Source organism: Vicugna pacos, chromosome 9, assembly GCF_048564905.1.
Source record: "Vicugna pacos chromosome 9, VicPac4, whole genome shotgun sequence".
Classification (NCBI taxonomy): Eukaryota; Metazoa; Chordata; class Mammalia; order Artiodactyla; family Camelidae; genus Vicugna; species Vicugna pacos.
Genome location: NC_132995.1, coordinates 3,893,539 through 3,918,830, shown reverse-complemented (window position 1 = coordinate 3,918,830; position 25,292 = coordinate 3,893,539). Strand labels below are relative to the sequence as shown.

The 25,292-nt window shown below is 43.6% G+C and overlaps 2 protein-coding genes across 3 annotated transcripts in view; one reads left to right on the top strand and one right to left on the bottom strand.

Annotated features, from left to right (window-relative positions):
- Positions 1 to 6,706: 6,706 nt before the first annotated feature.
- The window catches only part of LOC116282204 (vomeronasal type-1 receptor 4-like), a 72,285-nt gene continuing 53,699 nt past the window's right edge, over positions 6,707 to 25,292 (bottom strand). Inside the window, exons 3-4 of one of the 2 annotated variants that reach the window (XR_012076090.1) lie at positions 24,682 to 24,801; positions 23,228 to 23,657 (exon numbers count right to left, since the gene is read on the bottom strand). The gene's annotated coding sequence lies outside the window, so the exon portion shown is untranslated. Of the gene's footprint in view, positions 6,832 to 23,227; positions 23,658 to 24,681; positions 24,802 to 25,292 lie in introns of those variants that run through there. The other variant, XR_012076093.1, reaches the window with a different exon arrangement.
- Positions 8,900 to 18,200, top strand: LOC140698350 (protein FAM90A27P-like). Its single transcript, XM_072968543.1, has 7 exons — positions 8,900 to 8,995; positions 12,956 to 13,062; positions 13,495 to 13,667; positions 14,487 to 14,664; positions 15,335 to 15,531; positions 16,001 to 16,109; positions 16,861 to 18,200. The coding sequence occupies exons 2-7, from the start codon at positions 12,991 to 12,993 to the stop codon at positions 16,960 to 16,962; spliced, it is 831 nt and encodes a 276-aa protein (XP_072824644.1). The 5' UTR covers positions 8,900 to 8,995; positions 12,956 to 12,990; the 3' UTR covers positions 16,963 to 18,200.

The window sequence follows — 25,292 nt, the reverse complement described above, 5'->3', positions numbered from 1 at the left end:
AAAAATCTACACATGGCATCACAAATTCCCTGGTGTATTAGGTAATACAAGCAGTAACTAATATGCCTGTGCCATATATTGTTATTACCCTCCATCTCCAAGATGAGTCCTGCTGTGAGGTATGGACCACGAACAACAAAATAGAGTCACTTATGTCAAAGGTATCAAAAACGGAGTTAAGAGGCAATTAAGGAAGTCGAAGATCACACATCCATACTCAGATGAAACATAAACTCACTCAGCTGACTACCAGCCCCCTGGAATTCATTTGCTTCACTCCCTGAAAACTCGCAGCTTAGCAACCAATCAACTGCTCTCAAGTACCTGGCACCAATCATAATTCGACAAAATAACCTGTGTATCTTGTCTGGGATGTCTTTGTTGTCTTTATAAACCTCTGATTCTGCATTTCTTGGCCCATACAGGCGAGTAACAAAAGCCACTCTCTTTTCTCCTCCTTAACCCGAAATTTCTGTCTCTTCCAGCATCGTCACATCAGGGGAGGGAACAGATAAAGCATCCACTTTGTTGCTATGGGACCGTTTCAATAGCATCACTATTCTCTTGTTTTGACAGATGTTTATTGATGCGACTTTCTCTCATGAGAATTTTGGGGTTTAGTGATATATCGGTAGTGCTCAAAAGTTTTGTTTTTGAACATTCTATAAAGTTTTGTGAAACTCTGTGACCTTGTTTAAGGTGGAATTTAAAATTTTAATCTTAAGAATGAATTCTGTAAATGGTACAATTTTCAGAATATCTTAAATTTTTACCCATAAAAATAAAAAAAATTTCCTACTCAAGAACACGGTGTGATCTATTTATGTCTACTTTTTTGTATTTCAATCATTTTCTATGGTTCTTCTTATATATACTTCACATACTTTTATTAAATTTATTTCTAATTATTTAATTTTTTAAACGTTTGTAATTGCATCCCCAATTTCCGAGTGTAACTTGTCAATTCTCTTTTTTGTACATGTGAATCACTTGTATAATTTGAAGCCATTTCATGGGCTAAAAGTGATCTGTGCTATATTATCATTGAATTGGCCCCATTCACTGGAATGACAAACTGCTATCCTTATGTACAACAAGAGCTGTTTGGTGTAGGAAAGTAAAGGTGAGGTAAAGTAGAGTGTAAAGAAAACAGTCTCCTAAACCACACATACAGTAAAAAAAAAAAAAATCCACATGAATAAATAGGTAATTAACTAAAATATGAAATACATTAAAACAGTATTTATTTCATCACTAAGTGATATGCAAATAATGAGGCAAAGGATAAAACAGTTTTGCAAAACTTTACTTTTATTTTTCTTCCATAAAATTATATAAATTTATTTTATAAAGGTTACATGATCCCAGTATAAAATGCAAATCAAAAACTATATAAAAGAAAATACAACAATATGTAAAATCTATGACAATATCTCTAATAGATTTAATAGCCTCTGGGAAAATATGAAAAATTGATATCTATAAAGTAGAAGATTTATAAGTAGGTCCGTAAATTGAGACAGATTAAGAATAAATACATGTGGTGAAAAAGCATTTAATATTCCTTGACTTAGCTTTTACGTAAAGTAACAAAAAAGCAAAAATGATATGATGATGTTGCCATAATTTCATCAAACTGAAAAATAAAAAAATAAACATTTTCCAAAACATATTGTTAGCAAAGATTTTTGGATATTAGCCTTCCATGGACTGGACTTTTATTTTTAGAATAAAAGGATTTGACTATATGCCTACTTTGCTACTTTAAAGTATGCAAACACATACGAATTACATCCTGACATTCGTTCTCATTATAAAATAATACTTAACTTTCTTCACTGTAATTAATGCCAGTGTAGAACACGCACGGCAGCGCTGTCCTGAGAGGCAAGGGGCCTGGGGGTTCATACACCAAGTTGACTTTCCTAAGGTAGTCAAAGCATATCAAGTGTCTAACATGAATTATAAACTTTGCAATCTTAGTTCTCAAGAAAACCCAGTTTTCACCATTCTGAGTCAATTTTTCAAGCTCCTTTCCTATGACCACCAGGTTCCAGTGTTTATGATGAACACACAGCGTCTAAAATAGGCCCTGCGGGTCCTCTTGGAGAATCTGAGAAGTAGCAGGGCTTTGCTCTGCCTCTCAGCGCTGATGCGGTCTCTGCTGAGTAAGGCTGGGTCCCCTTGGCTCGAATCAAGTCTAGTCTGATCCACTGACAGCCTGTCTAGGGAAGAAGGGGCGCGTCCTCGGAGCAAGGACCTGCTCCTCCATCCCTGGCAGGACTCCGGCGCCCGGGCAGCGGGGCTGGGACGAGCCAGCTCTCAGCAGGGAACACGTAGGCCGCCTGGTGGGCCACGGCGTAGAAAGTCTGCACCGCTGCGCACAGGCTCCCACGCAGCTGGGCCAGCTCCTCCCAGCTGGGCGGTGAGTCTCCCTGCTGGTTGTACACTTGAACTATGTTCTGAAAAATGGCCTCCGACATAGAGCGCAGGGAGGTCACGAGGCTTTTCCGAAGTGGAGGCGGCTGGTCTCCTGGGGACCCGGATCTGGGTCGCTTGCTGCGCCCCCGGCGCCTCCCCTGGGGTCCCCTGGGGCGGGCATCCCGGATCTCTCCACTCTCGCTCCCGAGGCCAGCGTCAGAGGCCGTTTGCTTCGTCTTCTCCGAAGTCATACTGCGCTTATTTGGAGAGGCCCCTGCGGATGAAGCACGTGGGTGAGAGGCCTGCCACATCAGTTCCCACGGACCCCCGGCCCCGGATCTCACCGCGAGCCTTCCGGTAAACCCCACCCATCTCCGGCTCCTTCCCTGCCCCTCGGCTCTAGAATGAGGTGATACGCGCCCACCCTGGGCCCTCAAATGCTCCCTGGATCCGAGACTCTAAAAACGGCTGCGTCCACTGAATAACCAACCCCCTTCGCGCCCACGCTCTGGATGGTTTACCTCCTGTTTTCTCTGTTCACCAAGGGGCCCAGAAGCAAGACCCTACCTGTTCTCTCGTAGGTGCTGTCCCTGGAATTGATCTTCCTCTCCGGGCTGGAGCTGCCTTCTGAATCTGCGGGTGAAGTGAGAGTTTGAGTGACTGCCTGACCCCGGCACCTTCAAAACCTAGTCTATCCTGGATGCACGAGGAGCCAAGATTGCAAACAAAACTGGTGTCTCAGCTGGTCGCAGAGTCCAGGCTGCGCAAGGCCTGGTTCAAAGCTCACCCAGTACCCTGCCCAGGGAAGTCTGAGTTACTCCACCCCCTCTCCAGAAAAATGAAATCTCACCTGAGGGAGCAATGCAGCTGCTTCCACCATCGGGCTCTGTTTTGTTGGCATTGTCTTCCCCATCACTCTTGGGCTCTGACCCTGGAGAAAAAGAGGGAGTGAGATGACTGGCCTCCCTTGAGGCACACACAACCCCGGTCCATCCCTAACCCATTTTGCGGGCAATTCCCCCAACAGAGGCTGTTCAGTCATGTCATATGTGAACTGGAGTATGTGGCTTCAGGGGATCATTGCCACAATACTCAGAGCCCCCATGGGGCTGGGTGAAGTTTCCTATCACCAGCCTCAAAGTAAAGCCCCAATAAAGCACTAATTCAGTATCCCCGATCCCATTCCTCCTTCCAGCTCCCAGAAAAACGGCCCAGCTGCCTACCTGGCCTTTCAGCCTGGCTCTCATCTAACTGGAAAGAGAACGTCTTGCCATTTTCTTCGGCTATTTTCTCCTCCGCATCTGAGGCCCTTTCTTCCACGGAACTCTGTTGGAAGGTGGGCTGGTCAGTGGGGTGTCCGTTGGAGGGGCTGTGAGGGTGTAGGACTCCAGTTCCCGATTCCATCTTGAAGACGGAATGAAAGCCCCTCTCTCACAGGAGTCCAGAGTCAGAAGTGTCCAGAGGCGAGATGAACCACCTTTTATTAGACCCCCTATGGGGCGTGGCTTGCTCCTATTGGCTGATGAGATTGCATCTTCCTGCCGTTTATCACAGCCTGAGATGAGATTAGGAGTGTGATTGGTTGTGATTGTATTGGGGAACCTGACACAAGAAAAGTGAATCTCTGTTTACCCTTAAGACCTCTTCAAAGTGTTCATTGTTTTTCCAGTCTTGGATCATCCAATCCAACCTTGTCCTTTGAGTGAGAGTTGGGTGGGAAATGGAGCTGATATATTTTAATTCAGGTTGAAGAATTATGTATTCGTCTAATAAACATGTTGAGCTCCATAAAATCAGTTCTAATAATTATTTAAGGGTATAAAAGACAATAAAAGACTCAGGCTTTATAACACAAAATTATTTAAATATTTAAAAAATATTATTTAATACCCAGTCCTATTCACATTCTCCCATATTAGTCAAACACATTTTATTTATTATTTTTTGAGCCAGAGTCTAAACAAAGTTCCTACATTACAATTACTTCTCATAACATTAAACTTGGTACATTCTGTCTAAAAATACAACTAAAACAGTTACATATTGGAGGCACATATTTGTCATTTTCATCACTCAAAAAGAAATTATAAATTTTTAAAATCGAAGGGAATGGCAAGGACCAAATTATAGTCTATTGTTTCAGACCTGTACATTTGAGATAAAGTGGAAGTGCGAAGAAATGGTAAACAACCAATGAAACAGTCCATCTAATCAGGGGAGAGTGGGCGGTGATTAGATCCCAGGAGATTAGGCTTGGATGATGACCTCAGCAGGTGGGAAATTCCAGGGAGTCCAGAGGCAGTATAAAGCCCAGTAGAAAAAGGAATCTTCTGGGAAAAAAAAGAAAAAGGAAAAAAAAAAAAAAAGAAAAAGAAAAAAAAGAAAAGAAGGGAAAAAGGGAAAAAAGGGAAAAAAGAAAAAAAAGGAATCTTCTGGTCAGTCATCTCTTCTTCAGTCATCCTGGTAACCATCCGGTCCCCATGGGTTTGTCCAGTGTCCATGTATCTGAGCCACTCCGGACCCACAGCAAAAAAAAATGGGTTAGTTTTCATTACTACTTGGAGCCTCTATGTATCCCTCAGAGAAACAGGAGAGTAGGAAAAATGTAGAGAGGGCCATTTTAGCGTTAAGGTAAAGATTAGTTAATTGTTTAATAGAATGTCTAAGCATTGACTCTGATTCACAAAATATTTCCAAATGTTAATTTTGAGATGAAGGCCAAAATTTCCAAAACAAACAAACAATGGTCACCTAGCACGTGATTTTTCTGAGGTGGTGGACAAACATTATGGGGTCCTGGTGTTTTTGACCAAGGGTTTTTGAAAACTGTAAGTGATTTGTTAATTTATCAATTGTTGTAATGTATTCAGGAGAGCTTGTTTGGAGCAGGTTGAAATTCGGGACCTTGACCCTAAACCTGTAAACAAAAGGAAGCATCACAATTCTGTTACATTCTATTTGTGATTCCATTAGGCCTTATTTAATTTTTAGTTAGCCAATTCCGTCTTTTCAAAGGAGCTCCCTGACAAAAATGTGACTGGGCGTTGGGTCTCAGGGCCCCTTCCCTTGTCTGAAACTCAGAGAGGTGTGATGGTCAGAACTCACCAGTCCCAATACCTCTCTCCCACCAGCGTGGATCACCTGTCATTGAAGACCAGGCTTCATGGGTTCACGTCCTACTCCTCCGGCTTCAGCTGAATTCTCTTCTCTGGTTGCTTTTAGAGACACCCCCGCCACCTGCAGAAGGGAGGCCCCCCACCACCACCATGAAAGGTCATAGACTGGTCCTGGAGCCACTGCCATAATGTGTGCCACCATCCATACTTACAAATTTGTGCCTGTGTGATGAGGACTTTTAAGATCTAGTCTTTTTGCAACTTTCAAATATGCAAGAAAATATTTTAAATATAGTCACCATGCTGTACATATAGCTCTAGACTTGTTTGTTTTATAACTAGAAATTTGTACCTTTTCCCACACCCTTCCCCACAACCACCAATCTGTTCTCTGTATCTATGAGTGTGTCTTTATAAAGATTCTACATGTAAGTGAAATCATACTGTTATCTGTCCTTCTCTGCCTGGTTTATTTCACTCAGTGTAATGCTCTCCACATCCATCCAGGTTGTTACGAAAGGCAAGATTCTATCCATTTTTTTATCATTGAACCATGTTCCATTGATGTATATACTATATCTTCTTTATCCATTCATCCATTGATGGACATTAAGGTAGTTACCATATCTTGGCCAAGCCAGGCTTTTCTCAACCTTGGTCTTCACCGGTGCCCAGCAGGTCAGGATCTCCAAAGCCTGGCTGCCCTTGAGCTCTTTGCCATGGAAACCGAGTTGACTCATTGGCAAGATGCAGAAAGATTCAGCCAGCATATTGGTATACGTATAAGTTTTTTTTTAATTGGCTTAATTTTTTAAGAGTAGTTTTTAGCTCAGAGCAATAATGAACAGAAGGCTCAGAGAATTCCCCAAAATGCCCTGCCCCCACACATGCACAACGTCTGGCACTGGCAGTATATGTATAAATGTTTTAAACAGAATAGGTTGTTAAACTTACATAGTTAAACATGCATGTTTTTAAAATTGCAGGGACTGGCAAAGACCAAATTATAGCACATTGTTTCAGATCTGTAAGTTTGAGATAAAGTGAAAGTGGGAAGGAATGATAACAACCCAACACCACGTTCCCTCCAATCAGGGGAGAGCGGGCGGCGACCAGGTCCCCAGAGAGTAGGCTAGGCTGATGGCCTCAGCCCGAGGGGCATTCCAGGGGGTCCTGCGGCCGTGTAAAGCCCAGCGCAGGAAGGAACCTTCTGGCCAGTCGTCTCTTCTCCAGTCGTCCTGGTAACCACCACGGTGGTTTTGTCCAGTGTCCACCTATCTGAGTGGCTCCTGCCCTACAGCAAAAGCACAGGTTAGTTTTCATTACTACTTGGGGCCTCTGTGTATCCCTCAGAGAAACAGGAGATTGGAAAAGTCTAGAAAGCGTCCTTTAAGGAGTTGTTAACTGTTTAATATAATTACTTGGCACTGATCCTGATTCACAAAATATTTCCAAAATGTTAATTTTGGGATGAAGGTCAAAATTTCAAAGAAAGAAAGAAACAAACAAATAAACAAACAGTCACCCAGCAGCTGATTTGTCTGGGGTGGGGGACAAGCATTATGGAGCCCTCGTGTCTTTGACGGAGAGCTTTTAATAACTGAAAGTGATTTACTAATTTATAATTTTTCCTAGTATATTTAGGAGAACTTGTTTGAAGCTGATTGAAATTTGGGACCCTGACCCTAAACCCATAAACCAAAAGGAGCGGCAGCGCAGGGGTGAAGCTCCCAGTCCACTGTGGAGGGGACAGTTCTTCCCTAACTGTAGTTGGGACGCGCTTCCTCGCTGCTTCATTTTGTTCATATAAAATTGGCAGAGGAAAGCACGATGTATTCTACACATTGGAATATGCCAGGCCCAGGAGTAGACAGGACATGTCTGGACACAGCTTTTTTCCTGTGTCTATGGCAAAATTGTCTTTTCCTTTTTTTAATAGAGTCTATTACGATAAAGTTTTTTGTCTTCACATGACAGCCCATGGTCATGTATTTGACTGCTTTCAAGAAATATTTTCTTGTTGCATTGTATTTATATTTCCATTAGATCCTATTTATTTTTTGGCTAACTGTTCCTGTCTTTTCAAAGGAGCTCCCTGAGAGGATGTAACTGGGTTTTTAGTGTCAGGGTCCCTTCCCTTTGTCTGAAAGTCAGAGAGGTGTGCAGCCTGAACTCTCCAGTGCCAGCACCTCTCTGTCGCCATCCTGGGTGGCCTGTCATTGAAGGGCAGGCGTTGTGGGTTTGCTGCCTCAGTTCCTCGGGCTTCAGCTGAACTCTGTTCCCCAGCTGCTTTGAGAGAAGCCCTTGCCATTCCTAGAGGGAGTCGTTCACCCTGAGGAAGCAGTGTAGACCGGGTCCCGGGGGCACTGCGGCAATCTGCACCCACATATAGTTCCACATTGTGTGTGTGTGATGAGGACTTGTAAGATCTACTCTGTTAGCATCTTACAAATGTGAAATAAAATATTTTCAATACAGTCACCATAGTGAATCGATATCACTGTGACCCATTTATTTTACAACTGGAAGTCTGGACCGTTTGGAAGGCCACCCCGCCAGCCACCAATCTGTTCTCTGTATCTATGAGCTCGTTCGTTTGTTTTTAGATTCCACCTATAACTGAGATTATACCGTATTCGCTTTTCTCTGTCTGGTTTATTGCACTTAGCGTAATGCCCTTGACATCTAGGCATTATGCTGTTACCAAAGCCAAAATTCAATTCCTCTTTGTAGTTGAATAACATTCCATTGGTGCATATACACATTTTCTTTATCCATTCATCCACTGATGGACATTTAGGTGTTAGTGTTTTATGGCTGACACAGGTGTCCTCCAATGCCCGGGTTGCCCTTCAGCAATTTGCCATGGAGACTGAGTTGTCTCATTGGGAAGGTGCAGAAAGATTCAGCCAACATGTTCGTATGTGTATAAGTTTTATTTTCTTTAATTGGCTTTATGTTAGCGTAGTTGTTAAGCTCAGGGCAATAACGAGCAGAAGGTTCAGAGATTCCAAATATATGCCCTGCCCCTACATTGCACAACATCTCCCACTGGCAACATATGTATAAGTATTTCAAACAATATAAGTTGTTAAAATTATATAGTTATATATGCATCTTGTTAAAATCATAGGGAATGGCAAGGACCAAATTATGGTCTATTGTTTCAGATCTGTACATTTGAGGTAGAGTAAAAGTGGGAAGGAATGGTAAACACCCGATACAACATTCCATCCAATCAGGGGAGAGTGGGCGCTGATTAGATCCCCAGACACTAGGCCAGGATTATGACATCAGCAAGGGAAATTCCAGGGGATCCTGAGACAGTATAAAGCCAGCACACGATCCAGTCTCTGGTCAGTGTCTCTTCTGCTGTCATCCTGGTTACCACGCTGTCTCTAGTGGTTTTGCCCAGTGTCCACTTTTGTGGTGGCTCCAGACAGACGACAAAGACACAGGTTAGTTTTCATGACTTTCTGGGGGCCTCTGTTTATTTTTCAGAAAACAGGAAAGTGGGAGAAATCTAGAGATGGACATTTTCGGTATTAAAGTAAGAATTTTAAAATTGTTTAATAGAATTTCTTAGCACTGACCCTGATTCACAAAATATTTCCAAAGTGTTATTTTTGAGATGAAGGTAAAAATTTCCACAAAAATGGTTACCCATCCCCTGATTTGTCTGCGGTGGTGAACATGCATTGTGGGGGCATAATGAGGCCTATGGCTTTAAAAAACTGTAAATGAGTTTTAAATTTATCATTTATCCTAGTGTATTCATCTATCAAGTGTATTCAACTTTTTGGGAGCTGCTTGAGATTTGGGAAACTGACCCTAAACCTGTAAACGAAAGAGGGCATCACAATCCTGTTGCACTCTATTTATATTTTTATTAGATCCTATTTACTTATTTTTTGTTAACCGATTTCACTCTTTCAAAGGAGCTCCCTGTGAAAAATATGACTGGGCATAAAGCCTCAGGGCCCCTTCCCTTATTTGAAACTCAGAGAGGTGTGCTAGTCAGAAGTCTCCAGTTTCAAAACCCGTCTCCTGCGGCCTGTCAGTGAAGGTCAGGCTGTGCAGGTTCACTGTCCCACTCCTGGGGGAATTCTGTTCCCTAGCTGCTTTGAAAGACACCCCTGCCAACCCCAGAAAGGAGCTCTCCCACCTCCACAAAGGGTCCTAGACTGGGTTCTGGGGCCACTACCAAAACCTCTGCCACCATCCAGAGTTACAAATTATGTGTTTGTGTGATGAGGGCTTTCAAGATCTACTCTCTTAGCAACCTTCAAATACACAATATTTGAAAGATAGTCACCGTGCTGTACATACATCTCTCTGACTTGTTTATTTTATAACTGGAAGTTAGTACGTTTTGACACCCCACCCCCGACACCACCAATCTGTTCTCTGCACCTATGAGTTCGTCTTTATGAAGATTCTACATATAAGTGAGATCGTACAGTATGTCTTTGTCTGGTTTATTTCACTCAGCATAATGCCCTGAACACCTATCCATGTCGTTACCAAGGGCAAGTTTCTACCCCTTTTTGTGGTTTAATAAGATTCCACTGATGTGTATACCACTTTTTCTTTATACATTCATCAACTGATTGACGCTAAGGTTGTTACTGTATCTTGGCTGAGCCTGGCTGTTCTCAGCCTTGGTTTTCACTGGTGCTTAGCAGGTTGGGATTTCCAAAACCCTGGCTGCCATTGAACTCCATTCCATGGGGCCTGGGTTATCTCATTGGCAAGATGCAGAAAGAGTCAGCCAGTATGTTGGTATATGAATAATTATTTTCTTAAAATAGGCTTTATTTTTCAGAGAAGTTTAGTGCTCAGAGCAACAGTGAGCAGAAGGTTCAGAGATTTCCTATATATGCCCCGCCCCCACACATGCACAACCTGGCCCAGTGGCAACATATGTATAAGTATTTTAAACACTATATATTGTTTAAATTATATAGTTATATGTGTATCTTTTTAAAATCATAGGGAATGGCAAGGACCACATTATAGTGCACTGTTTCAGATCTATAAGTTTGGGATAAAGTGAGAGTGGGAAGAAGCAGTAAACCCCGGTACAACATTCCATCCAATCAAGGGATGGTGGGCGGTGACTAGATCCCCGGAGATTAGGTGAGGATGGTGACGTCAGCTGGAGGGAGATTCCAGGGCGTCCTGAGACAGTATAAAGCCCAGCAGAAGGGTTTTCTGGTCAGTTGTCTCTTCTCCAGTCACCCTGGTAACCGTTCGGTCCTTGTGGGTTTGTGGAGTATCCACATAGCTGAACTGCTCTGGAATAGCAAGAAGACAGGTTGTTTTCCTTACTATCTGGGGCCTCCGTGTATCCCTCAGAGAAACAGGAGAGTGGGGAAAATGTAGAGATGGCCATTTTAGGTGCTAAGGTAAGGATTAGTTAATTGTTTAATAGAATTACTTGGCACTGATCCTGAGTCACAAAATATTTCCAAAATGTTAATTTTGAGATGAAGGTCAAAATTCCCCCCTCCCCCTAAAAAGACTCCCCAAACCTCAAAAAACAAAACAAAACAACAACCAAAAGAAACGGTCACCAAGCACGTGATTTGTCTGAGGTGGTGGACAAGCATTATGGAACCTGGTGTCTTTGACTGAGGGCGTTTAAAAACTGAGAATGATTTACGGATTCATCATTTATCCTAGTGCATTTATGAGAACTTGTCTGGAGCCGGTTGAAATTTGGGTCCCTGACCCTAACTAAGCCTGTTAAAAAAAAAAAATGGAGCGGCACCTCAGGTGTGGAGCTCCCAGTCCACTGTGGAGGCAAGAGTTCTTCTACCTTAGTTTGTGGTTGGGACGTTTCCTACCTACTGGAGTTTGGTCAATTTAAAATTGAAAGAGGAAAGCATACTTTATTCCAAACATTGAAATACGTCAGCCCCAAAATGAGTTGTAGTAGGTCCTGATCCTTTCTTTCCTGTTTCTATGGCAATAATGTCTTTTCTTTTTTTGAATATGAACCTTATGATACATATTATTGTCATTTTATGACAGCCTGGGGAAAGGTTATTTTCTTGTTGCAAACTATTTGTATTTCCATTAGATCCTACTCATTTTTTAGTTAATCAATTCCATCTTCATTTCCTTTTTTATAATCTTTCTTCTCTCTCCAATTTCAAACACTTTGGGTAAATTTCATTTGTTTATAATGTGTCCATTTAGATTAAGGAATTCCCCCGAACTCAAGTTTTTTTCCTGTCCTTAATTTTTGATTCGAAATGCTTTATTTTTCCCTTATGATTTCCACTTTAATTTCATTTATGATTTTAAAGAGTTTCATTTCAGAAATTTCTGGAAACATATTTCACAGTTTAAAAAATCCTAATGTTATATAGAAATTTAGAAGTGTAGTTGCATCTAATTTTCTTAAAATGTGACAAAGGGTGACTATAGGGTGTAAATATCCAGTTTTCAAGTACATTGAATTTTCTTCAAGATCAATTACATGATCACTTTTCCCAAGTGTTTTATGGTATATTACATAAAGTCTCTAAAGAAGGACTCTGCATTTAATGAATATGATATGTTATGTACTTGATGGGGAAAAAAATCACAAATTTCTTAATGGCAAGACAATCTAGTTCAGAATTGAAGCACACATAGGATGTCTCCACATGCCTTTGTGACTGTCTTTTCCCAATATGCATCCACATTGTACAATAACCACACCTCCTGAAGACCAAGGGATATAATCAAACGTTGTGAAAAACAGTCCTTTTCATATGCCAGCACTGTAACTCCTAAGATGAATATTTCCATTCTATCCTGTACATGGGGTGTTGTTGACCTGTAGGTTTGCTCTCTACGTGCGTACGTCACCAAAATATCTCTGATGAAATTTAGATATAACATATACCTGTTAAGATGATACATTATTCCTTGTCTTGAAAATGTATAAAACTGCCTCTCTGACTCCTGACCCAGGGAACAGTTCTCACAGCTTCTGAGAGTCTGTCTCCTGGGTTATAACGCTCAGTTTGACTGGAATAAATTACTCCTTTTTTCTTCTTAGCTTGATTGAATTGTTAATTAAATTTTTATTGACATAGTGGAGTAACTTAACAAAAACATCACCTTATTTTTTCATTGCTTGGTGCTCTGTTTCTCGCAGAAGAATATATATATGTAGTTTGTCGGGGAAAGGGTGGCAGTTAGACATTTTTAGAGGAGGTCCTGGGGGTTGAACCCAGGACTCTGTGCGTGCTAAGCAGGCACCCAACCACTTGTGCTATACCCTCCTCTACATACATGTGGTTTGAATAAAAGGTAATAGGTGAGATGGTGGGCAGAGAAGAGTGATGAGACTTGACTGCATCCTGTATTTGGGAGATTTCAGGGATGTACAAAATTCAATGGTTTCATTTTCTTCCCTCCAGAGAGAAAGAGCGCCCCTGGGAGAGCGCCCGCAGTGATGGACCCCGGCACACTTTCAATGGAACAGGGCAAAGCCTTCTTAAAGCAAGCTGGGATTCCGCAGAGAGACGTAAGTGAGGGAGATGTTAGTTTGAGTGAATGAGATGCAGAGGGATGAGGTGGGCTCCCAGTCCGGTGTCAGTGCTCAGGCAGTTTCCCCCTTGACCAGGGGTGGAATCTGGTGATTGACAACATGGGCGGATGGACGCTGGGTGATCACAGAGGACCTGCAGTTATCAGATGGGAGGGGCACATGCAGCCCCAGTTCCCGGCTGGGGATCGCCAGCATTCTCTCGGCACTCAGCTCTCACCCCTTGCTGCCTGCCACCTGGGGTCATGAGCAAGCTCACTGTGGGATTGGAGGAAAGAGCCTTTACGCTCTGATTAGCATTGGATGAAAGAACTCAGGAAACTGGGAGCTTTCTTCATCTTGTGTCACTCCAGGGCTTCTTCCTGTGTGCAGAACTCTAATTGAATCTTTATCCTCTTTCATCGCTATCAGATCAACTTGATGACAGAGAAATGGATAGTTGATGCCTCTGTGGAGGTTCTGCTACGGTTTCCTCTGTTGCCGGGAGAGGATCCAACGGCCCGCTGTGTCCCGAGTAAGAAGGGCCAGCCTTCGGTGGACCAGCTTCCCAGAGCCCCCCAGAGACCTGGAGCCCGAGGGGAGAGGTAGGCGCACGGTGTCAGGCGGTGACGTGGGTGGAGCCTGGAGGGATTCCAGCAGGGCATGGGTGTGGGCTGTCGATTCTCCTGAGCAGACTTTCGATTCATGTGTCCCTGTATAACACAGGCTTTTATCTGTGAGTTGCCTGGTGTGAATTTGCACATACATGTGAGCTTGCACGGGCATCCTCAGATTGCTTGTTCCTCTGTGGCTTTGTGCAAGCCTCTGATGAAATTTGGCATGTGGTTATGAGGCCATGTCTGAAATTTCACAGGTGATCATCAGCTTAAGTATCAAATCTCTGCAGAGCTTTGCCAGAAGAACTGGCAGGTTTTCTCAGTAAGAAGCTGCTCTATGAGAATTCCGAGTTTTCTGGAAATACGTGGGGGAAAAGTCAATAGTAGTTGGCTGCCTGTGTATTCACTTTCATAAATGCTGGTAGACGGTTAAATGTTGGAGGGAGTGCCTGACCCAAAACCCAGAACACAGGCGCAGGTTACATGGAGCTTGTCAGGGAGAAAGAGTACAAGCAGCCCTGACCACAGGCAAGTCTCCAAAAGCAGGCATTCAGGGCTGCAAATTTAATTTCACTGTTTGTTCATCCAGTGGTCTTTTCTCAGGCAGTGTCCTATTCTGGGAGTAAATAATGTTGGGAAAAGATGACAAGTGTCACAAAATGGGACATCAGTTCATGAGCAGACCAGCTCATAGTGGGTGTGACTTAGTGGGTGTGACTCAGTGAGCCCTGTCATCTACTCAGAGAGGTAAGGGCAGGATGGCTTCTGTCCCTGTATCTCCATGGTATTATTTTTTCGTGTGTCTAGAAAATACAACAGTCAATTCCCAAGGAAGAATGACCAGAAGCCCAAGGATATGAGGCAGATAAAAAGTCACTACATTCACAATCCGCCCCTAAGACCCCCTACGTCCCAGAATGAGAAGGTGCTACAGAGGGGACCGGTGAGGCAGAGGACCCCCTTTCCAGAAGAGACGGATACCAAGGTAAGTGGAAGCGTGGATATTTTAAGAACCAGGGGGTCTGCATGAATCCCAAAGAGTGTTTTTTTCCATGGAAACGTCTATCTTATGACGCAACTGCTCTTCCGTATCCAGGGCTACACTGGTTTGTAGTATCCTCGTCTGATGATTGGCCCATCAGATCCTCTGAGGAGTAATCTTATTCCCTATTTAGTGTCATGTCCAGCTTGGTGTTTGTCCAAGGCCCCAAATCTGGTTCATTTCTCCCATCTTTAGACACTCAATTCTTTTCCCCTTGATCTCCCTCTAAAATGCTCTGTGGGCAGCACCAGAGTATCTCGAATTTCCTGGTGGTTATGTTCTCTGTCCTCTATCCCAAACTCATATCCAGCGTCAAAACTCTGTCCAACATAAGAAATCTGAAACAGTGCCTGCGTTCAGGGCAGCACCTGGGTCCGTGAGAAATCCACGTGGAATGGCACAGTCAGCCCCTAGCCCTTTGTAACCAAGGTTCCCCATCCACGGATTCAACCAACTTTGGGTCCTGTAGGGAGCACTACAGTACATATTGATGAAAAGTATCTGAGCAGAAGTGGACCTGCCCAGGTCCAGCCCACCTTGCCCAACTATCATCCTTTGAAAGTTGCCTGTGATTCCTGTGGACTCACTGCCCACCCTCCTCCTCTTCCCACAGGTGAAGTGTAGGAAGTGTGGAGCCTTTGGGCACTTGGCCATCAGCAAGTGGTGCCCCAGCAAGTGCTGGAGTGGGGCCCCTGCTGCTCAGCCTTTGGGCTCCAAGAATAAGGAGAATCTGGAACCCAAGAAGCCCCAAGACATCCAGACTCCGGGATCCTTTACCAAACCTGTCAGAGAGATGGAACCAAGACGGAGGTGAGGCGTCCAGGGCCAGATGACCCGGGCAGTGGAGCTGAGGGGTGCTGTCCTACACAGCTGCCCCAGGTGCAGGGAGGGTGACTCAAGAGACATGGACAGGAGCCTTGTGCCCTGCAGGGCTGCACACTCAGAGCTAATTCTAGTCCTGAGACTCCTGGGAATCACTAAGGGGGAAGGGCCAGAAACTATCCGGGCAGGATGCACGGGGCAGGCGGAGAGGCAGTTGCGTCTATGTGAGTGTATTTAATGAGGAAAGCAGAGTGGGGAAGCGGGTGCTCCCGGGAAGGAGGGGCTGCCTCTGACGTGATGGAAGGACTTGCCTTTGCTAAGGTCTCAGGAGCCTGGATGCCTCCATCACCCCCAAACAAGGGTGGGGACTGGGCTCTGGGAGTGTTCTTGGTCCCCAGTCACCAGTGAGGACAGGAAGGTGGGGGCATCCAGACACTTAATGTGAACCGTCCTGCAGGCCACAAGAGCAGCAGAGAAATCCTCTCGCACGAAACATTCCCAGAAGACCCCAAGAGGAAAAACAGAGACTCTGCACGGAATCCACGGAGCCGTGTCCCTTTGTGAGGGTGAGTCTTGCCCCTGCTGCCTTGCTCTGTTTCCCGTCTCAGTCCCCGTTTTGCTTCACTTCTGTGTCCCTCATGGGTGCGGGGTTATGTTAAACCCAGGCTGGCCTCTAGGAGTCCTGTTTCATTTCTGTATTTTTCATATTCCAATTTATTTTGAACTTTTTTCCTATTTTGTGCAAGAGGACCAGCGAATGCTCGTGGAGGCATTTCAGTGCACGTGTGAAGTGTTTTATCAGATGCCTTCTCTGACTTTATGTCAAGGCATCTTTTAACTTGTAAATTCTCCCAAATGCCCCCAAACCGATAGACACTGTTGACATTCTTCACATCGTGTAGGGAAATGTTCTAAACCTTGACCTTAACAGCAGACAATATTGGGAAAGTTTTTATTGTCTGTTCTGACAGGCAAACCACTCAGATTAATATTGTAATTTTTCCCCTTGACCACATCTGAGGGGGGTACCTCTTCAAGTGTGTAATGATCATTTGCATGATTTTTTCTGTAAAATTTAACTTTGCATGTGTTGTTTATTTCTACTGGGTTGTTTTCTTCCTCCTGTTGTAGAAAAGATCCTAGGGTATATTGCTAACTTCCCCGTTTTGTTTCAGTCTGCCAGTTTTTCTCTGTCCTAAATTGTTTATCATTTTCCTGTGTTCCATTAGGCTGTGGTTGAAATTGTCGGTCCTGGACTGCATCCAGTTTGCTAATTCTGACTCCTGAGGTGTCTAAATGATGTTCTCTCTCCCACAGCGTCCCACCCGGCCAATGCCTGTCCAAACGTCCAGGAAGAGGTCTGTCCCGGGCCCTGTTGTCACAGGTCAGCCGCCGGTCAAGAGACCTGCTGTGAAATGATTCTGCCCTACACCGTCTCTCAAGAAAGCACCTGAACTGGGTGCTTGTGAACCGAAGACTTGAGGTGGCCTTTAGTGCCTCACCCGTCAGGCTCTATGGAGCTTCCACCAGGAAGTACAAGGCAAACTTCCTGGTGTGGAGTCATAGCCTAGTTGACAGTCTGCCACACAACAGTGTGGCCACAACTCTAAATTTAGCATCCAGGCATGAGATGAGAAGTCTTCCCACGTCCCCATCCAGACTTACCAGAATCCTCTCCCCAAAGGCACTCAGCCTATCCTCAGCCTCCCAGCCCAGATCGCAGTGGCCTGGTCTGGGGCTGTCAGGCATTTCAGCTTCCCCTCAGGACACCTGGACCTGGATCCAAACAATCGGCCCACATGACCAGGAAGACACCAGCCTGATACCCAGCTTTGACCTTCAGGCTCCACCCAACTCAACTTGCCTGAGTCCAGTCGAGATCCGCACTGTCTCCAACCCCGACCGTGAATATTTCAGGCGAGCTGGACAGAACTGTCTGTATGAGATGGAAGACGGGATGGTCAAACTTTGAACCTCAACTGCTCCCACCTCCTTTTTCTCAAGAAGCCTACACTTGTTGGTCAGAGCCCTGGCATCACGGAGGAGTCTGAGGGACAGGTTTTTCAGTCCCATTAAGCGTCCTCTGTGAGGACCTCCTGGTCTCTCCCCTCCCTGAGTGACTGTGAGTCTGCCATGGACAGAAGGCTGGGTGTCAGGTCTCGTGTGACTGGGAAGGGACGGAAAGGCTGAGGACTGAAACGGTGTAGGCGCACCTGTGTCCATGAGTCAGCACTTCCCCAGGTGGTGCCTGAGCCAATGCTGCAACTCCCAACAATATTGGGAGTTAGGAGGCAGCCTGTAAATTTTGTAAATGTATGTTGTATTTAAAATGGAGTTTGTGAAATTGTCAAGCGTAGTTATTTGTAAGTTAGGTATATAAGAAACAGTCAACACAAGGCAACTGTGTTATATTATAATGTCAGTAGAGAGCTGTGAAATTCATCTGTACGGCTGAGTAAATGACTCACATTTTGGCAAGTGGGCAAAGGCCTTTTTATGATTTTGGAAAATGTTTGCACCTTGTAAACAACGTCCTTTTTGAGTGTTGGATTTTTGACTCTGAGGAAGAGTTTTAGTGGAAGCTCTCTTTACCTCGTTTAATGGGAAATACTCTCTTCCCTTTGTAGATTTTGTTATTAAAAGCCATTGCAATATCATGTTTGATTGATTTCTTTCAATATGAATAAAATTTCTCTTGAAATGGAACATACATTGCAGGTGTTTTGATTTTTTCCTTATCATCTCAGGTCAGTTTTCTTTATTTTTCTTCCTCAAATTTTATTGAGCTGAGTAAAGAGGACCTGGGTCCATACAGTGAAATCCAGGGACCTGTAGCTTTTAAGAAATACAAATCCTCAGGCACAAACCAGCTCTTCCGAGCCAGACACTTACTAAGAATTCCAGGTGTTTGCCATTTAGGCTGAAGTGTGATGACCACAAAAATAAACGATCTCAGTCTGCACAGCAGAATCACACAGTGAGCTTGAAAGCTGTAATGACTCTTTCCTTCCCCCAGGCATAAGCATCCACTGGGTTTGGCTTGAGATGTGGGCTGAGATCATTGAAAATATGTATATTGGTCTCTGTCCCCACATCCCGGCTCAGAGCTTGTAAAACTCATTGTCAGCCGAGGGGGGGCTGAAGAGGGATCCGAGGAGGTGAGCTGCCCAACCGGAAGAAAGCGCGAGGAGCCGACAAGGAGCAAAACGGCACTTCACTGCAGTACAAGCGGGTGGCGCGCGCTCGGGTGCAGGTGCTTGGCCTCTTATTACGCCCGCACATGCGTGTGTTCATAACGCTGGCTCATGCCACTAGCGCATGCGTACATTTACTTCTCAGCTCACACACATGCAAGTTGTTGTGAGCTTTGACCTGGGTCCCACGACCTGCTCACTTAAGACTGCCGACACGCGTGTAAATTCCTAACTGATAAGAGTAACCAGGAGCATATATTGAAATGACCTGAGTGGGGCTCCTATATGGAGGCTGATCAGTAGAAAGACCAAACCATGATTAGAAGCTTGGAGTTTTCAGCCCTACCCTCATCTTCTAGAGAGGGGAGATGAGCTAGGAAAGGACTTAATAATTGGCCATGCCTATGTGAGGAAGCCTTCCCAAGATTCCAATTGTAGGGATTTCGATGAGCTTCCAGAGTGGCAAACACACGCACACTGGGAGAAGAAAGCAACCCAACGCCACAGGCACAGAAGCTTCTGCGATGGGGACCCTCTCAGAAGGAAGGAACTACACAAGACATGGAAAACGGAGTTTTTCCTTATTTAAGTGGGCATAAGGATTCTTAAACACACTGTACTTATTTGTAACATCCTCACTGGAAGGAGAGGGCAAAGATAATGCCCCAGTAAACTATCTTCTCTTTTTCATTTTTTGGGGAAACTCTGTCCTGAATCAACAAGAGTAAATGGCTCAGAGCAAACCAAAATGCTGATTCAGGAGAGGGTAGCGGAGAGGCAGCCAAGTGAGGAGACAGGGGGACAAGTCTCAGATCTGCCTCCAGAAAGGAAAGGGGCTTGTGGTACTTTAGGGATAAAAAGTAGAGAAGCAAGAGGAGGAGGATACAGCTCAGTGGTAGAGTGCCTGCTTGGCACACACAAGGTACTGGGTTCAATCCCCAGTACCTCCATCAAGGGATGAACAAAGAAACCTAATTACCTCCCCCTTTAAAGGAATAAAGAAGCTGGGGAGTGGTGATTGGATTTGTTCATTTGTTTAAAGAATAAATAAAGCTAATTACCCTACCCCCACCCCCAAGAAAAGAACAGAGGGTGGCGGTTTTAGCCCTCTGACATCAAAAGGTCCCCAGCACATGCCCAGTTGGCCCAGCTGGAGGGTTGTGGTTCCTTTCCACTTAACTGGCTCTGCTGGAACTGGACACAGCTGACTCCAAGTTCCTGGAAAACAGGCAAACATCTCATTGCTTGGGCTACCTGCTGCTTGAAGGACACGCTTGTTTTTCTAGCAACATATTAAAAGGACCTCGATTAGTGAAGGTGGGTTCCAGGTGAAATGGATTTAACTAATGATTACCTGTGGTTTCCACATGTGGCTTGGTTCATGTTGGGAGTTGAACTCAGTGTTTGCCACACTTCATGTCGTTCCATCTTCCTAAAGCTGTGATTGCCAGCGTAGACACATGGGTGCTAATGAGAGATGGTTTGCCACCTCTGGAGCTTCCTGGGTGAAATCTGAAACTGGCCACCACATGAGGAGGAATAAAGAGAGCCTGAAGAAGGAGGCAGATCTCTCCAGATTGGTAGGTGGCAGTTCTAATAAGCAAGGAAACTTACATACAAGGCTTGTCTAGGGCGGCCACAAGATGAGTGGATCTCTGTGCCTGCCCATCAAAATCTTAAAAGTTTATGCCATCCAAGTGGTGTCAGTAACACTTTACTCTTTCAAGGCTGCATCCTTGGAACAGCTCCCACTGTGAGAACAGCAGGCAGAGCTCACATTCCAAGGACAGCGGAGGGCTTCTTCAGAGACAGTTTTTGTTAATTTCTTCTCCTATTCCTCTTCCTCCCCCTTCTCCTTCTTCTTTAATGGCTCATGCATAAAAAAAATTACTTTGTGATAAACAAGATTACACTGTATAGCACAGGGAAATATACACAAAATGTTATGATAAATCACAGAGAAAAAAATGTGACAGTGAGTGTGTATATGTCCATGAATGACTGAAAAATTGTGCTGAACACTGGAATTTGACACAACATTGTAAAATGATTATAAATCAATAAAAAATGTTAAAGAATACACACACACACACACAAAATTACTTTGTATGTTTCATTTGTTTTGGTGGAAAAATGTACATTTGGAATGCTCTAATGTGCTAACATTGAAAATCAGATTCTGCCTGGTGATGGCTAATTTTAGTATCAACTTGCAAGACTCTGATGCCTAGTGGAGACATGGTAGTGAAGGTGTTTTTCGGTTGTGGTTGACGTTTAAGTTAGCCTGTTCCTTTCCAGGCTTTTGGGTCTGGTTTTTTCCTTGCCCCTACTGTTGTCCTTTGACCTATGCTGCTGAAGTCAATACTTAATAGCTTTAAATGCTGGAGCAAAAGCTGTCTGGGAATCTGCACCAGTCCTGAGGATGCTCTGATTCTGGTGAAGCAAAGGCAAGCCCTTCCCCTTGTCCTCCAGGCAGATCAGTCAAAACACCAAAGCACAGTTCTTTGTATAACTCCTTCTGGTAAAAGCTGTATGCACTGGAGTGTGTGGTGGCTTCCTGTGACTGCCGTTCACTTGGGGTGTTGGTGATGGGAGTCAGGCGATTTCATACACTACAGCACTCTCTTAGGACAAAGCGGCATCGTCTTCTCACATGAAGTCTTCCCCTGACTGTCGTCTGTTAATTGCTGCAGAGTTCTGCAAAAGCCGATTCTGACAGCTGATTTTTTTTTTTTGCCAGCTCATCAGTTGCTTTTGTGGAGAAATGAAGCCTTAAGTTTTCTTTTTAAAAAAATATTTTTGTTGAAATATAGTCTGTTTACAATGTTGTGTCAATTTCTGGTGTACAGCACAATGCTTCCATCATACAGGAACATACACATATGTGTTTCCATATTCTTTTTCACCATAAGTTACTACCAGATATTGAATATAGTTCCTTGTGCTATACAGTATAAACTTATTGTTTATCTATTTTATATATTATTAGTTAGTATCTGCAAATCTCAAACTCCCAATTTATTCCTTCCTTTATACCCCTTTTCCTCGCTGGTAATCATAAGTTAATTTGTGTTCTATGTCTGTGAATCTGTTTCTGTTTTGTAAATAAGTTTGTCTTATTTTTTTTTTAGATTCCACATATATGTGATATAATATGGCATTTTTCTCTTTCTGGCTTACTTAGAATGACAATCTCCAGGTCTACCCATGTTGCTGCAAGTGGCATTATTTTATTCTTTTTTATGACTGAGAAGTATTCCATTGTATAAATATACCACAACTTCTTTATCCAGTTATCTGTCCAAGGACAGTTAGGCTGTTTCCATGCCTTAAGCCTCGAGTTCTCACTCCATCACTCAACTGTCTGTTTTTTAACAAAGTTTCATTGGAGCTCAGCTCCACCCATTCATTTACATATTGTTGTCAGGACAAGAGCAGAGTAGTTTACAAAGCCTATGATCATTATTATGTGGCTGTGTACAGAAAAAACAATTGCTACTTGTGATGTAGATTTATGTTTTAGTGTGTGTTTATAAAATTTGGAAAATGAAAGAACACTGAAAAGTCCTTTTTAGGGTCCAATACTAAGCGAGGGTGACACAAAATTGGTCTCAATGGGAGGAAGAAACCAAAATTCATTCAGAGCCAGCTGGTCTTGGATTCAGAACAAGGAGGATTCAGAGATGAGGGAGTAGGTTGCAATTTGGTTGAAACTACATTTTATGAAATGTTAAAATATCTTCCTTTATGACTCAACATTGGAGACACAGATTGGAAAAAGTTGCAGGTGAAAACATTTACAAACCCTTTAATTGAACTCAGTGGGCACTCATAAATGAAAGTGACAGTGTTCCCACTGGCGGCTCCGGGGGTAGGTTACAGGAAAAGTGCGTCTCCTAAAAAGTACTTGCCGAGCTAGTATCACACATCTCAGACAGTTTTGGAAAATGACATCAAATCCCTTCCCACTAATTCATTATTTTACCCTCCCCTAGGAATTAAAGAGCTTGGCCTAAAGGACATTTTTTGGGAAAACCCCAAATGGGTCATGATTTTAGATTCTCTGTTTATATCTCAACATTCCTAGGGAACTTTTTCTTTTATGTGTTTATTTTTTTAAAGCATCAACACTCAAAAACACACGCAACTCATTTACATAGGCCTTGACTTTTAAGCCCTGAAAACACACATGCAAAAATATGGAATCCCAAATTTCAGATTTGTATCTGTATTTATAATTGTAAATGTGTGCAATAGATATCTGTACACCTCACCAGGCTTTATGACAAATTGCTCAATTATCACACTTTCACACAGGCATTCCATAGATACGGTTTGAAACTGGCACACCCTGTCACCCTCTGTCACCTACCAAATGCACTTTTAAGGTACTCATCACTGTATTACATTTTACGTAATTAATGCTCACTTATCCCCGTTGTCTTAATCCTTTTAGGCTGCTGTAACAAAAATACTACAGACTGGGTGGCTTAAATAACTGGAATAACTAATTTATTCCTGACAGTTCTGGAAGATAGTAGGTTCTAGACAAAGCACCAGCAGATCCCGTGTTGGGTGAGGGCCCTCTTCCCGGTTCATAGATGACCATCCCCTCCCTGCGTCGTCACAAGATGGACTGGGGGAGAAAGCTCTTTGGGGTCTCTTTCTAATTACATCCTCCCTGAGAATCCAGTCACCTCTCAAGAACTCCAGACCCTGATAAGATCAAACTGGGTGTTAGGATTTCAACGTACAAATTTTGGGAGGGCACATTTAGTCCATAGCACCAATAGAGAAAAGCCACTTGGGGCCAGAGAATAGGTTTTGTTTTCTGCTAGATCACTAATGAGAACAGCTCCTGACAGAGAGCAAGTCTTTCATTATCATGCTGCTTTTCTTCTCAACGTGGCAAGACAGCTTCTGTAAAACAATGAAGAGTGAAGGCTGAGGGGCAACCGTCCTACTTTTATAAGGGTTGATCCTATTTACTGTGGAAGTGGAAATCCCCAAGGAACCTTTTCCATCTTTGTGTGTGTGTGTGTGTGCGCGCGCTGCTTCTGTTTAGAGGGTGTGATGGTTCATGTCCGTGTCAACCTGCCCAGGTCACAGGGTGCTCACATGACTGGTTAAGCATCATCCCGTGTGTGTCCGTGAGGGTGCATCTGGGTGAGATTAACATTAAACAGGTGGACTGAGTAAAGCAGACTGCCCTCCCCGGTGCGGATGGGCCTCCTTCAGTCCCTCCACGAACTGACTAGAACAAGGGTGTTAAGTAAAGAAGAATTTGCTCTATCTTTTTGGCTGTCTGGAGCCAGGAGGCAGGTTTCTTTCCTGTCTTCTAACTTGGGTTTAGGCTGGTACTTACGCGATTGGCTCTCCTGGATCTCCAGATTGCCAGCTACAGATCTTGGGATTTCTCTGAGCCAACACCTTGCAATACACCCCCCTCCTTCAATATGTAAGCACATTATTAAAGTACATACTTGGCATGTTGACTGTGTGCATGTGGTTTTGTGAGTGTGAAGGGAAACATGTGAGTATGAGTATGTTTAACAATGAGTGTGTGTGAGTGTGTGCTTCTGAGTGTAAGTTCTGGAAAGTGCATACAAGAATGTGTGTTAGTGTGTGAGGCTATAGTGCTGCGTATTGAGTGTGTGTTGCAAATACACATGTGTGTTTTCATGTATATGGAAATGTGTTTGAGTGTGTGTTTGTGCACATGAACCGAAGGGTTGTACTCAACTGTGGCTCTATTCTGACTTGGATATGGAGAGTATTAAATACATGACATGGGTGAAATTGTGTATTTGTTTTTAAGGAAAAGTAAAGAATCAGTTGGACCTCATTTTGAGTTTCTAATTCATTACAAAGGCAATTAAACCTCAATACTGAAAATTCAGGAAAAAGTAGGTATAGAAAAATGGAATCATCCAATGCTACTTACATGAGGAAGCAGCACTGACTTAATGCTTCCTCCAACCATTGGATCCTGGTGCTTTTCCGTTTGAGGGACTCATAAACCTTTTCCTTTCTGTAGATGTTGTTCTCTTCAGACTTCTTATCACTAGTGGAGACATCAACATTGGTAAAGTATATTTTCCTAACAAATTTCCATATCATCTACACTTCCAAATAACTGGCGTTGAAACATGAAAGATCATCCAAGGATATCTCATGTCAATGATTGACATCATCCTCTTCTCTTTGACTGTAACACCTTGCAAATCCTTTTAGGTACTTTGATTTTACTTCTATGATTCTAACTTAAATGATGGGGCATTTCAGCCATCTGGATATTAGAAAGTACTCAGTTTTCTGTAGAATTTCTCAGGAGAGCAGAGAATGCAGTGAAATTCTGCTGTTTCAGTGGGGAGGGATGACTCAGGGGCAGAGCACATGCTTATAGCATGCATGAATACCTGGGTTCAATCCCCAGTACCTCCATTAAAAAAACATACAAAAATAGTGAAAACAAAAATAAAAAAAGGAATTCTGGTGTCTCCCTGACATTCCCTCACCTGACCTGCATTCCCTGACAGGCAATTTTTGCCCTTT